The sequence below is a fragment of the Bombina bombina genome, chromosome 6 (assembly GCF_027579735.1).
Source record: "Bombina bombina isolate aBomBom1 chromosome 6, aBomBom1.pri, whole genome shotgun sequence".
Lineage (NCBI taxonomy): Eukaryota > Metazoa > Chordata > Amphibia > Anura > Bombinatoridae > Bombina > Bombina bombina.
Window position 1 is genome coordinate 181,582,441 of NC_069504.1, and position 14,912 is coordinate 181,597,352.

Below are 14,912 nucleotides of genomic sequence, written 5' to 3' on the forward strand. Positions count from 1 at the left end.
CAAACAGAGGAAAGAGATATGCCAACCTGAAGTTTCAAGGAACTGCCAGAGCATCTATCAGAAAAGCTTGAGGATCTCTCGACCTCGAACTGTACTTTGGGAGCTTGGAGTTCTGGCGAGGCGCCATTAGATCCAATTCTGGTGTCCCCCATTTGGTTGTTATCCTGGAGAACACTTCCAGATGGAGTTCCCACTCTCCGGGATGAAAAGTCCATCTGCTCAGGAAGTCCACTTCTCAATTGTCCATTCCTGGAATGAAGATCGCTCTCAAATAGTAATGCCGCGAACTTAAAATTTTCCATTCGCGAACGTCGAACGCCCGCAACTGTTCGCGAACGGGCGAACCGCCATTGACTTCAATAGGCAGGCGAATTTTAAAACCCATAGGGACTCTTTCTGGCCACAATAGTGATGGAAAAGTTGTTTCAAGGGTACTAACACCTGGACTGTGGCATGCCGGAGGGGGATCCATGGCAAAACTCCCACGTAAAATTACATAGTTGATGCAGAGTCTGGTTTTAATCCATAAAGGGCATAAATCACCTAACATTCCTAAATTGTTTGGAATAACGTGCTTGAAAACATCAGGTATGATGTTGTATCGATCAGGTAGTGTAAGGGTTACGCCCGCTTCCCAGTGACAGACCAAACTCCCCGTGTAACGCACCGCAAACTCCCCATTTGCACAAGGTTGGATACCAAGCTAGCCATGTCCCGTTCCTTGTCCTCACTGATGTCATTGAAGGTCTCTTCCTCCACTCAGCCACGTACAACATCAAGTGTCCCCGAAAGGTGACAACAAGCCCCCTGGGACGCCTGCTGTGTTTGGTCTTCCGCCTCCTCAAAGCCACCTTCCTCCTCTGACTCCTCTTCCTCAGACTCCTCTCTCTGCGTTATTATAAGGTGTGTTAAGTAGTACTATTCTTATCAGTTTAATCCCTGTTACGTCCCCTATCAGGGGACGTGTATATGGCATGGATTTTAGGAACCGGGAAATGGAAAAAGATGCTTGGTCGGTCCTCCTACTTCAAATTTGGGGCACTGCGCGTGCAATCCAATGTGCCACCAGATAGGAATAGTACTACTTAACACACCTCTCCTATCTGGTGGCACATTAGATTGCACGTGCAGTGCCCCAAATTTGAAGTAGGAGGACCGACCAAGCATCTTTTTCCATCTCCCGGTTCCTAAAATCCATGCCATATACACGTCCCCTGATAGGGGGCGTAACAGGGATTAAACTGATCAGAATAGTACTACTTAACACACCACTCCTATCAGTTTAATCCCTGTTACATGCCTTTTTTTGGTTTGGTTTTTGAAGCCACAGTGCAGCACCAGAGGCCAGAAAAATTTGGCATGTACACATGCCTGAAAAATTAGGTATTGTAGCAGCGGCCAGAAAAATTGATGTTTGTTTCCCAGGCAGAAAGTGCCCGAAAACATTGCGGCTTGAACCCTAGTTGGTGGCGGATAAGTCATCCGGCATTCGAACCATTTTTAGCCCAAGGCAGCTCATCTCATCAGGCCTTTTTTTACTCGAATGTATCGCCCAATGTCACACTGCTGAGCTCTGTGATGACGGCATTCTGGTGGTGGAAACAGCATGCGTTGATTGGCGTGCTGTCTGGCTGACCCCGGGTGCCGATGCATGCTGTCTGACTGTGCCACTAACTCCTTGCGACAACCTCCCCCTGCTTCCAACTCGTCTCCTCCTCCTCCTCCTCTCTGTCTCCCCATCTGAACTTTCCCCCTGTTCTTCTTCTCTTCTAGCGGGCACCCACGTGACATCCACGGACGTATCGTCATCATCAACCGCTTCACTTGTATCTGACAAATCAACAAAGGAAGAAGCAGTGGGTACAACATCATCAACATCACACCGTACGTGCATGTCTGTAATGCTGCCCGACTCAGACATATCACTTATCTACATCCTCTGTCAATGATGGTTGCACATCACTCATTTCTTCCAACTGATGTGTAAATAACTCCTCTGACACATCAAGTGAAGCGGCTGTGGTGCTAGTGTTGGTGGCAGGCGGGCGAGTGGTAACTTGAGAGGTGCCCGAAGATAAGTTGGAGGAGGATGGCGTGTCAAGGTTCGGAGCGGAAGCTATAGAAGATTGGGTGTCCTGTGTTAAAAAGTCAGCTATGTCCTCCTCAGAACTTTTCGAGTTCATGGTACGTGGCCTCTGAACACTGGGCATTATTCTAGGGCCAAATGGAATCACAGCACCACAACCACGACGGCGCCTGCCTCTGCCTGTCATTTTTTTTTTAAATGTACACTTACACTACTATTAAAGTAGTTATGAGTGGTGCCACTGGGCAAGTGGGCACAGTATACGCTGTGAGCCTGACACAAAAAAGCAGACCGAGGTTTCATAGTCCAAAAAGTTTTTTTTGTTTTTAAATTTACACTACTGTTACACCAGATATGAGTGGTGGCACTGGGCAAGTGGGCACAGTATACGCTGTGAGCCTGACACACACGCTGGCAGGCAACTGCAATTAGATTACACTAGCAGACTGATGTTTCACAGTCAAAACATTTTTTTTTTTTAATTTACACTACTGTTACACCAGATATGAGTGGTGGCACTGGGCAAGTGGGCCTGGCACACACGCTGGCAGGCAGGCAACAGCAATTAGATTACACAAGCAGACTGATGTTTCACAGTCAAAAAAGTTTTTTTTGTTTTTAAATGTACACTACTGTTACAACAGATATGAATGGTTGACCTGGGCAAGTGGGCACAGTATACGCTGTGAGCCTGACACAAAAAAGCAGACTGTACATTTAAAAACAAAAAAACTTTTTGGACTGCAAAACGTCAGTCTGCTTTTTTGTGTCAGGCTCACAGCATATACTGTGCCCACTTGCCCAGTGCCACCACTCGTATCTTGTTTAATAGTAGTGTAAGTGTACATTTAAAAAAAAAAAAAATCTTTTTGGACTGTGAAACATCACTTACACTACTATTAAACAAGATACGAGTGGTGGCACTGGGCACAGTATATGCTGTGAGCCTGACACAAAAAAGCAGACTGATGTTTCACAGTCCAAAAAGTTTTTTTTGTTTTTAAATGTACACTTACACTACTATTAAACAAGATATGAGTGGTGGCACTGGGCCCAATATAAGCTGTGAGCCTGACACAAAAAAGCAGACTGATGTTTCACAGTCCAAAAAGTTTTTTTTGTTTTTAAATGTACACTTACACTACTATTAAAAAAGATATGAGTGGTGGCACTGGGCAAGTGGGCACAGTATACACTGTGAGCCTGACACAAAAAAGCAGACTGATGTTTCACAGTCCAAAAAGTTTTTATTTTTTTAAATTTACACTACTGTTACACCAGATATGAGTGGTGGCACTGAGCAAGTGGGCCTGGCACACACGCTGGCAGGCAGGCAACTGCAATTAGATTACACTAGCAGAATGAGGTTTTTTCTTTAAAAAAAAACTTTTTTGACTGTGAAATTTACACTACTGTTACACCAGATAAGAGTGGTGGCACTGGGCAAGTGGCTTGGCAGGCAAGCAACTGCAATTAGATTACACAGGGATTTTTTTTCTTTTTTTTTTTTAAATAATGTTCTAGCCCTAAAAAGGGCTTTTTGGGGTGCTGTCCTTACAGCAGAGATCAGATGAGTCCTTCAGGACTGTAGTGGACACTGAATACACTAGCCTAGCTATCAATTTCCCTATAAAATCACCAGCAGCTACACTGTCCCTCCTCTCACTAACAATGCAGCTTCCGAATGAATCTAAAATGGCTGCTGTCCAGGAGCTGGGAGGGAGGGTCTGCTGCCGATTGGCTTGAATGTGTCTGCAGACTGTGAGATACAGGGTCAAAGTTTACTCAATGATGACGAATAGGGGGCGGATCGAACACCGCATATGTTCGCCCGCCGCAGCGAACGCGAACATGCTATGTTCACCGGGAACTATTCGCCGGCGAACTATTCGCAACATCACTACTCTCAAATCCAGAATATTTATGGGGAGAGCAGATTCCTCCTGAGACCAAAGTCCCTGCACCTTCAAAGAGTCCAAGACTGCTTCCCAACCCAACAGGCTGGCATCCGTGGTCACAATTACCCAAGAGGGTCTCTGAAAACATGTCCCCTGGGACAGATGTTCTTGCGACAGCCACCACATTAGGGAGTCCCTTGTTGATTGATCCAGAACTATTCTCTGTATAATCCCAGTTCCACTGAGCGAGCATGCATAGCTGCAGAGGTCACAAGTGGAACCAAGCAAAAGGGACTATGTCCATGGAAGCCAACATTAACCCGATTACCTCCATGCATTGGGCCACTGATGGTCGTGCCGCCGACTGTGTGAGTGAGTGTGAGATTTTCTCCAGATTGATCTTCTAACCGTGGGAACAAAGGAACGCCTGTCCGACAGGGAGACAGCACCAGGAATGAGAGGAAGCCGCTCCTCACAGAGTCCTGTGAATAAAGGATGAACAGCGTAAGCCTACTCTGGCATACTGAAGAAGGGAAGCAAAACTTGTCAGGAAAACGCAGTGAGGCCTACCCCACAAATTCCTAACTGCTTTAAAGCTACCACAGCCTTACTGAAGAGACTAACATGGAATACAGTTAAACCCAGCTTGTCAGGGAAGGTCAGAGCAAACCTGCTCAGGCTTCCAAAATAATAAAATCCTGATAGAAGAATCTTGTACACCTAAACTTCACCTCCTCCTTGCATCTAAGGCAAAGAGAATGACTGGGGGTGGTGGGAAGGGAAGTGATACTTAACAGCCTTGCTGTAGTGCTCTTTGCCTCCTCCTGCTGGCCAGGAATGATATTCCCAACAGTAATTGATGATCGGTGGACTCACTGTGTCTTAAGAAATAAACAGGGTTTAAATCGAGTCTACTGAGTAGTAGTGATAATTGTGATGGAACAACTCTGACTTACATTATAGAAATAGGTTCATTTTACACCTTTAGCTCTTTGGTATAGAACCCTGGCATAAACATGGCATCAATCTGGCAGCTCCTGAGATAAGACCACTGGCTGTTACATGCATACAACACTTACTATGCTGCAGCAAAACTAGTTATGTACTTAAAAGGGACAGTCTAGTCAAAATTAAACTTTTATGATTCAGACAGGGCATGCAATTTTAAACAACTTTAAAATGTACTTTTATCATCAAATTTGCTTTGTTCCCTTGGTGATATTCTTAGCTAGGCTCAAACTGATTTCTAAACAGTTGAAAACCGCCTCTTAGCTCAGAGCATTTTGAAAGTTTTTCACAGGTAGACAGTACTAGTTCATGTGTGTCACATAGATACCATTGTGCTCACTCCCGTGGAGTTATTTAGGAATCTGCACTGATTGGCAAACGTCATGTCTGTCAAAAGCACTGAGATAAGTGGGCAGTCTGCAGAGGCTTAGATACAAGGTAATCACAGAGGTAAAACATATTAATATAACTGTGCTGGTTATGCAAAACTGGGGAATGAGTAATAAAAGGGATTATCGAACTTTTTAAACAATAAAAATTCTGGTGTAGACTGTCCCTTTAACGGGATGTGATTTATGCCATGTGAAAATTAAAAGTGCAATACCAGTCTGATATAGGCAAACGTTGTGCATAAAGCATGCCTTTAAAAGGCAGTATGGCGGTAGAATAAGAAAGTTTAACAAAAGGTCACAGATCCTGACCCAGGCCCAAAAAGAGGTTTACATGGCTGTGTGGATTCATAAAGCTCTGTAATTAAGTACATACAAATCTAGAAATAGTAGCGTTTTAACTTTCACTGGGTTTTAATGACTGAGGGTACTGAAAATAAATTGTAGAAATAACTGCAGTATCTAGACTTACAGTGCACACTCCATTTGGGTAATGATCTTTTACATAGGATCTAATTGCAGAATCAACAGCACTTCTCCAAGATTCAATTGAATTTTCAACTTCTGAAGGTCTTGCATCACTTGCTTCCTTTCTTAAGTGATCAAACTTGAAAGAGATCTTGTTTTTTGGGTCCAAATACCTTCCATTACCAAGATCGCCATGTTCAGTTATTAGTACCTAGAAAGAAGAATAAAGAAAAAAAAAGAAGTCTAAGATACATTAACTCTTGTGAGCATTCAGATGGAGCACCAACCAAATAGTGCTTCAGGCATTTCATTAGGTGCCAGTTACAACTTAAATTAAAATTGGTGTATACTGTCCCTTTAACCGCATGTAATAGACTAACAAAGAAAAATGCGCACAAATACTTATCTAAAAATCCAGTATAAAACTTTTTAAAAAAAAAAAAAAAAAAAAAAACCCTTACTTAGAAGCTCCCAGTTTAGCACTGTTGATGGGGTTAGGGTGGGACACCCAGTAAAAGGGGCTAGGGAAACAGGAAGAGCTGACCCCCCCCCCCTTCTCTGCATATCAAAAGACAGATTACACAAACAGGAGCAAACTGGAGTCTGTATACATTAGTATACATCTAAAACTCTGGGGCTTGGTTAGGAGTATGAAAATCAGAACAATGTTTTTTTAAAAATAAGCAAACTTATAATTTTTTTACAAAAACACTCCTAGCTGGGCTATATAAATGAATCATCTACAAAAAAACATTTATGCCAAAAAAAGAAATCTAGCGTATAATGTCCCTTTAAGTTTAAAGTCATGATAAACCATATACCACTAATGCCCTTTAATAAACAGATTAAAAATGAAATTATTTTATACTGTCATTTATCATATAACTTTCTTCAGTCATTAAAGTAATTTGTATATCTAATTCAGCATAAAAGCAAAAGGACCATAATAACCAAGAAAATAGCAAGCTCTTACATTCATTAGCGGATAGAGTGGCCATATTAAAAAAATAAAAAGCTGAAATACTAGTGCAATGATGCTAATATTTGCATACCTGTTCCTCATAGCCATCAACTTTTACTGGGGTAAACTGATCCAAGTTGTACTGTGCAAAGGCGCTAAGGAAAGAGAAAAGGTATTTGTGAATTGTAGCATAGGAGTATATTTGCTTATCATAATAAGGACCAATTAAGTCATAATTAAAATTTTCATGATTCAGATAGAGAACACAATTTTAAACAACTCTCCAATTCACATCCATTATCTCAATATGCACAATCATTCTACGTGCACACTTTATGAGGCACCAGTTCCTACTGAGCGTGTGCAAGATTCACAGAATATTGTATATCAATCTTGTGACTGTCTGACGGCTGTGGGAAGAAAAATAAAACTGAAATTAAAAATAAATAAAAAAAATAAATTAAAAATCTACTGCTCATGTGAAATTCAAACTAAGTGCTTTTGCCTTGTCCATTTATTATGCATTTATTCGTTAGTCCATTCTACTGTCACCTCGAACCACCACCCCTAGGGACTGGTCTGCTTTGCCCTATTTCCTCACTTTATTTCAAGCTTTCTACCTCATGTCTTCTTGACTCGTGCCACTGCATTTTGGACATTTATTTACCCTCAGTCACATACACTATTCTTCACTGGCACCATAAACATTTCATTAAAATGGCTCCGTAATCTGTATCTGACACTACAATAGTGAACATGTGAATCACAGGTGTCTGAAAGATTGATTTGGGGAAAAAAAAAAAAAAAAAAAGGCATCAGATTTCAGATGTTACCTTATCAAATTATATTAACAAAAATTTCTATTTAAAAGGGAAATTAAACCAATTTTTTTTCTCACGATTCAGATAGAGCATGCAACCTTAAACAACTTTCCAATTTACTTCTATTGCCACGTTTCTTTTTTCTCTCTGTATCTTTTGTTGAAAAGCAGCGATGTAAGCTCAGGAGCTGACCCATTTCTGGAGCACTATATGGAATGCACGAGCACTAGATGGCCGCACTATTCCCTGCCATATAGTGCTCCAGCCACCTACCGAGGTATGTATCTGTTTAACACAGAATATCATGGGAACAAAGAAAATTTGATAACAGAAGTAAACTGGATTTTGCTCTGTCTGAACCACAAAACAAACATTTTGAGTTTCATATAACTTTAACCCCTTAATGACAACTGACGTACCAGTTGTCTAACGGAGTGCTGGAAGCGATCACAATCGCTTCCAGCAGCTCTGAGGGTATTTCAGTGATGCCTCGATATGGAGGCATCCTGCAATACCCCTTTACAAGCCTCCGATGCAGAGAGAGCCACTCTGTGGCCCCCTCTGCACCGGTAGCGATGGTGCCGTTGTCCGGGTGGGAGGAGGGAGCGTGTGCGCACAATGCGCGTGTGCACGGGGCGCGCATGCACGTGCGCGCATTAGCCACACTGACACCAATGAAGGAAGGAAGGGGAAAAAAAAGTTTTTTTTTTTTTTTTTTTTTTTTACATATAAAAGGATCTGGGAGGGGGTGGGGGTATTGTGGGGGGGGGGGGCTGCTACACTACAGAAATAATTAAAAATAAGTTATAAATAAAATTAAAATACTTTGGTTTGTGGGGCCAAACTGGGTACTGGCAGACAGCTGCCAGTACCCAAGATGGCGGCAATTAGGTAGGGGAGAGGGTTAGAGAGCTGGAGGGGGGGGGGGGGGGATCAGGGAGGTTGGTGCTAAGGCAGGGGTCCATCACAACTAAAATATTTTATTATTTTTATAAAAAACAAAAAAAACTTTTATTTAGTACTGGCAGACTTACTGCCAGTACTTAAGATGGCGGGAACAATTGTGGGGTGGGGGAGGGAAGAGAGCCGTTTGGGAGGGATCAGGGGGTGGGATGTGTCAGGTGGGAGGCTGATCTCTAAAATTAACCCTGCAAGCTACCTAATTTAACCCCTTCACTGCTGGGCATAATTCACGAGTGGTGCGCAGCAGCATTTAGCGGCCTTCCAATTACCAAAAAGCAACGCCAAAGCCATATAAGTCTGCTATTTCTGAACAAAGGGGATCCCAGAGAAGCATTTACAACAATTTCTGCCATAATAGCACAAGCTGTTTGAAAATAATTTCAGTGAGAAACCTAAAATTGTGAAAAATGTAAAGTTTTTTTTTTTTTTTTTTTTTAAATTTGCTCGCATTTGGCGGTGAAATGGTGACATAAAATATACCAAAATGGGCCTAGATCAATACTTGGGGTTGTCTACTACACTAAAGCTAAAATTAACCCTACAAACTCCCCAATTAACCCCTTCACTCCTGGGCATAAAACACGTGTGGTGCGCAGCGGCATTTAGCGGCCTTCCAATTACCAAAAAGCAACGCCAAAGCCATATAAGTCTGTTATTTCTGAAAAAGGGGATCCCAGAGAAGCATTTACAACCATTTGTGCCATAATTGCAGAAGCTGTTTGTAAATAATTTCAGTGGGAAACTTAAAGTTTGTGACAAAATTTGTGAAAAAGTGAACTTTTTTTTTTATCGCATTTGGCGGTGAAATGGTGGCTTGAAATATACCAAAATGAGCCTAGATCAATATTTTGGGATGTCTTCTAAAACAAAATATATACATGTGAAGGGTTATTCAGGGATTCCTGACAGATATCAGGGTTCCAAAGTAACTAGCGCTAATTTTGAAAAAAAGTGGTTTGGAAATAACAAAGTGCTACTTGTATTTATTGCCCCATAAATTGCAAAAAAAGCAAAGAACGTGTAAACATTAGGTATTTCTAAACTCAGGACAAAATTTATAAACTATTTAGCATGGGTGTTTTTTGGCGATTGTAGATGTGTAACAGATTTTGGGGGTCAAAGTTAGAAAAAGTGTGTTTTTTTCCATTTTTTCCTCATATTTTATCAATTTTTTTTAGTAAATTATAAGATATGATGAAAATAATGGTATCTTTAGAAAGTCCATTTAATGACGAGAAAAACGGTATATAATATGTGTGGGTACAGTAAACGAGTAAGAGGAAAATTACAGCTAAACGCAAACACTGCAGAAATGTAAAAATAGCCATTGTCATTAAGGGTAAGAAAATTGAAAAATGTTCTTGTCATTAAGGGGTTAAGTACAGGAAGATGTTTGTTGGTTACAAACGGAATGTGAAGTAGACCTAATATATGTCCCTTTAACAGTAATATGTAGTTGTCTCCGCCCATACAAGAGTTTACTCAAAGAGAAACCATGTTGACACACACATACAGGTATACCCCGCTCATACAGCGGGTTAGGGACCGGAGCCCCGCTGTAAAGTGGTGTGTGTGTATACATACACACAAAATATATATATATATATATATATATATATATATATATATATATATATATATATATATATATATATATACATATATATACATATATATATATATATATATATACATATATATACTCCACAATGATATGAGAGATTGATAAAATCATACTGAAAATAATTACTTCAAGTTATTGCTGCTAAAGGTAGTTCTACAAGCTATTGAATCATAAGGTGTACTTAGTTTTTCGCACATGGCTTCTCCTTTTTGTTAAATAAATCATGACACAGTGTAATATGTCATGTGTTGTTGTATTTACTAAGGACCAGATGATTGTTATGACCCGATACGTAAAACCATAGAATTCAAAGAGGGAGCAAATAGAACTGTGGTGAGTGAAAGAGTCAGTGTCAGGGGCGTAACAATCAGTGGTGCAGAAGTCGCAACTGCAACTGGGCCCTGCTGCCTTCTGCACAAACTTTTTTTTTTTTATTTATTTATTTTTCTTGTTATTGCCTCAGCCTGCAGTGCTACTTATTACAGAGTCTCAGTCACGTCTCGGCGCTCAGCCCGTTGCCGCAGCTCACCAAAACATAGATTCATTGGTGCAGCTCACTCAGCCAGAAGCTTTTCCTATTGGCTGACGGCTTTTGGCGCGCACATTTGCTCTCTGAGTCTAAGCCCTGACTGCACGCACACAGCCGTGCTGGAGCTGAGGAATTTCAGGAAACAGGCATAGATCTGGCTGGCAGGCAGCACGTCTCAGATGCAGATGATAAGGTAAGAGCTATTATTAGCCTCTCTCCCAAAGTCCTCTAATAAGCTCTCTCCTGCTCAGCTGAATGCCTGTCAGTGTCATTCCTGATTTAGTGCGGGTCACACAGTCGGTCACATCACATCCCTCCCTGCCTGCACTTACTAGCAGATCGCTGCTCTCCCGACTCCAGTCCTCTCTCTAATTACTGGCCCCTGGGGTGTGCTGGGCATTATTTACCTCTGCTGGCCATTAATGTCCCCTATTGTTGTGCTAGGTATTGCTGAGGGTGTGCCCTGAGCGAGATGCTGTCTAGAATCATGTGTATTGAGCTCAGCAGGTCTAAGCTTTGGTATGTGGAGCCTGTTTCTTTCCTGTGTATAGCTGATATTTTCTCCCAATACTATCAGGGCATAGTTCTCTCTCTCTCTGTGACCATCTGATGTCAGGTAATTGTGTTGCCTTTTACAAGCAGCCCCTGTCTCTGTATAATGTAAATCCACTTTATTAGTTTCAGTACTAATTGTCTTCAGTAGTTACTTTCACTTCTCTGCAGTCTCTTTTAAATAAGGGTGTGCTGGGCATTATTTACCTCTGCTGGCCATTAATGTCCCCTATTGTTGTGCTAGGTATTGCTGAGGGTGTGCCCTGAGCGAGATGCTGTCTAGAATCATGTGTATTGAGCTCAGCAGGTCTAAGCTTTGGTATGTGGAGCCTGTTTCTTTCCTGTGTATAGCTGATATTTTCTCCCAATACTATCAGGGCATAGTTCTCTCTCTCTCTGTGACCATCTGATGTCAGGTAATTGTGTTGCCTTTTACAAGCAGCCCCTGTCTCTGTATAATGTAAATCCACTTTATTAGTTTCAGTACTAATTGTCTTCAGTAGTTACTTTCACTTCTCTGCAGTCTCTTTTAAATAAGAAATCACTATATGTTATTATGGAGATCTCACATTGCTTTGTCTATGTGCTGTCAGTGTGATAACAAGAGACTGTCCTGAGCACAATGTGCTGTCTCTGTGCTCAGGACAGTCTCTTGTTATCACACTATGCGCTGTCTCTGTGCTCAGGACAGTCTCTTGTTATCACACTATGCGCTGTCTCTGTGCTCAGGACAGTCTCTTGTTATCACACTATGTGCTGTCTCTGTACTCAGGACAGTCTCTTGTTATCACACTATGTGCTGTCTCTGTACTCAGGACAGTCTCTTGTTATCACACTATGTGCTGTCAGTGTGATAACAAGAGACTGTCCTGAGCACAATGTGCTGTCAGTGTGATAACAAGAGACTGCCCTGAGCACAGACAGCACATAGTGTGATAACAAGAGACTGCCCTGAGCACAGAGACAGCTCATAGTGTGATAACAAGAGACTGCCCTGAGCACAGAGACAGCTCATAGTGTGATAACAAGAGACTGCCCTGAGCAAAGACAGCACATAGTGTGATAACAAGAGACTGCCCTGAGCACAGACAGCACATAGTGTGATAACAAGAGACTGTCCTGAGCACAATGTGCTGTCTGTGCTCAGGGCAGTCCCTTGTTATCACACTATGTGCTGTCTGTGCTCAGGGCAGTCTCTTGCTATCAGATTATATGTTTTGTCTATTTAGAACATTCTCTTTTTATATCACTATGTGTTGTCTCTGTTACCCCCAGCCCAGCTATGTAATGTAGTTCCAGCTGGGGAGGAGGGGGCAGCTCTCCCTCTCCTCTGTTGCAAACTTTCCTCCCACATGCAAGGGCTTAGGGCTGATTTAAAAAAACAAAATAAAACATTGCAGGCTGACTTCATCCCATATCCCATTTATATGAATTTAATTTGAATGTCTTGCTCTGGTATTTATTGGTTACAAAGTTGGTTCCTAAATAATAATAAAAAAGCCGAAGCATTGCTATAGTATATTGTGATCTAATAGGGATGTTACGTGCCAGCTCTAAGGTTTGTTAAAGGTATGATGGATTTGATGCCATTTCATTATTATTATTGATGAGAGCTGTTTATTTAAAAAGTCTGAATTGCTTGACATGTTTTTGTTAGTGACACTTTTGTCTTGCAAAGCCATAAACTGTCTTTTTTTTTTTTTTTTTTATAAAAAGAAGCTAATTACATATTCTAAAATTGGGTCAAAGTATTTATTTTGTTAAGTCAAATCAGCCTGATACATGAAAATACATCATACTTAGCCACATATGGTTTATGGATTTTTTGTATATATATCCATTTTTTTTTTTTTTCTGTTTTAAATGTTTGGAAAAAAATGTATTAAATTCACAGTTTGTTTTTTTGGGGTGGGGGGGCCCTGCTTGGATTCTCACACCTGGGCCCTATGATTTCTAGTTACGCCCCTGGTCAGTGTGCTAAAAATATCATCTAAAGGGATTTTACATATCCATAAAAAGAGAGAGGGAAAAAAGTAAGAGTGGAGCATAAAAGAGTGACTGGAGGGAAAAAATAAATGAAATGTATGAGAAGGGGGAAGAGAGAGTGTAAAGAGAAGCTTTGGCCTCAGAGAAAAAGGGGAGGGTAATGAGTGACTGAAGAGAGGAGGGAATGGAGAAAGCTGAAAGTAGATGTTCTTCCTTTGTCCTGTTCTTTTTAACAATTAACGCTCTGACTCATACTAAAGCTAAATGCTTGTCCTGGTATGATTAGCCAAAAGGTATATTACTGTAGCAACAAAATGTGGGAACTATTTTGTCTGAGAACCCGTTACCCAATTGATTTAAGCCAATAGTGTAGGCACTTTTAAAGGACCATTAAACTTGACATTTAAAAACAAATGCATAAAATGTTTCATTTCTGCAAGTGAAACATTATTGCAATATACATTCATTATTTATATTGCAGCCTTTTGCTGTAAAATACATCTAAAAAACAGAATTTATGTTTACCTGATAAATTACTTTCTCCAACAGTGTGTCCGGTCCACGGCGTCATCCTTACTTGTGGGATATTCTCCTCCCCAACAGGAAATGGCAAAGAGCCCAGCAAAGCTGGTCACATGATCCCTCCTAGGCTCCGCCTACCCCAGTCATTCGACCGACGTACAGGAGGAAATATGCATAGGAGAAACCATATGATACCGTGGCGACTGTAGTTAGAAAAAATAATTCAACAGACCCGATTAAAAAAACCAGGGCGGGCCGTGGACCGGACACACCGTTGGAGAAAGTAATTTATCAGGTAAACATAAATTCTGTTTTCTCCAACATAGGTGTGTCTGGTCCACGGTGTCATCCTTACTTGTGGGAACCAATACCAAAGCTTTAGGACACGGATGAAGGGAGGGAGCAAATCAGGTCACCTAGATGGAAGGCACCACGGCTTGCAAAACCTTTCTCCCAAAAATAGCCTCCGAAGAAGCAAAAGTATCAAATTTGTAAAATTTGGCAAAAGTGTGCAGTGAAGACCAAGTCGCTGCCTTACATATCTGATCAACAGAAGCCTCGTTCTTGAAGGCCCATGTGGAAGCCACAGCCCTAGTGGAATGAGCTGTGATTCTTTCAGGAGGCTGCCGTCCGGCAGTCTCATAAGCCAATCGGATAATGCTTTTAAGCCAAAAAGAAAGAGAGGTAGAAGTTGCTTTTTGACCTCTCCTTTTACCAGAATAAACAACAAACAAAGAAGATGTTTGTCTGAAATCTTTAGTGGCCTCTAAATAGAATTTTAGAGCACGGACTACGTCCAAATTGTGTAACAAACGTTCCTTCTTTGAAACTGGATTCGGACACAAAGAAGGTACAACTATCTCCTGGTTAATATTTTTGTTGGAAACAACTTTCGGAAGAAAAACAGAATTTATGTTTACCTGATAAATTACTTTCTCCAACGGTGTGTCCGGTCCACGGCGTCATCCTTACTTGTGGGATATTCTCTTCCCCAACAGGAAATGGCAAAGAGCCCAGCAAAGCTGGTCACATGATCCCTCCTAGGCTCCGCCTTCCCCAGTCATTCGACCGACGTAAAGGAGGAATATTTGCATAGGAGAAACCA

At 41.3% G+C, this 14,912-nt stretch overlaps 1 protein-coding gene across 1 annotated transcript in view; it reads right to left on the bottom strand.

Annotated features, from left to right (window-relative positions):
- CAPZA2 (capping actin protein of muscle Z-line subunit alpha 2) overlaps positions 1–14,912 on the bottom strand; it is a 135,939-nt gene that overhangs the window by 88,862 nt on the left and 32,165 nt on the right. The window contains exons 4-5 of the mRNA XM_053716689.1: positions 6,902–6,965; positions 5,854–6,060 (exon numbers count right to left, since the gene is read on the bottom strand). Of these exons, the coding sequence (XP_053572664.1) occupies positions 5,854–6,060; positions 6,902–6,965 (271 nt within the window). The remainder of the gene's footprint in view (positions 1–5,853; positions 6,061–6,901; positions 6,966–14,912) is intronic.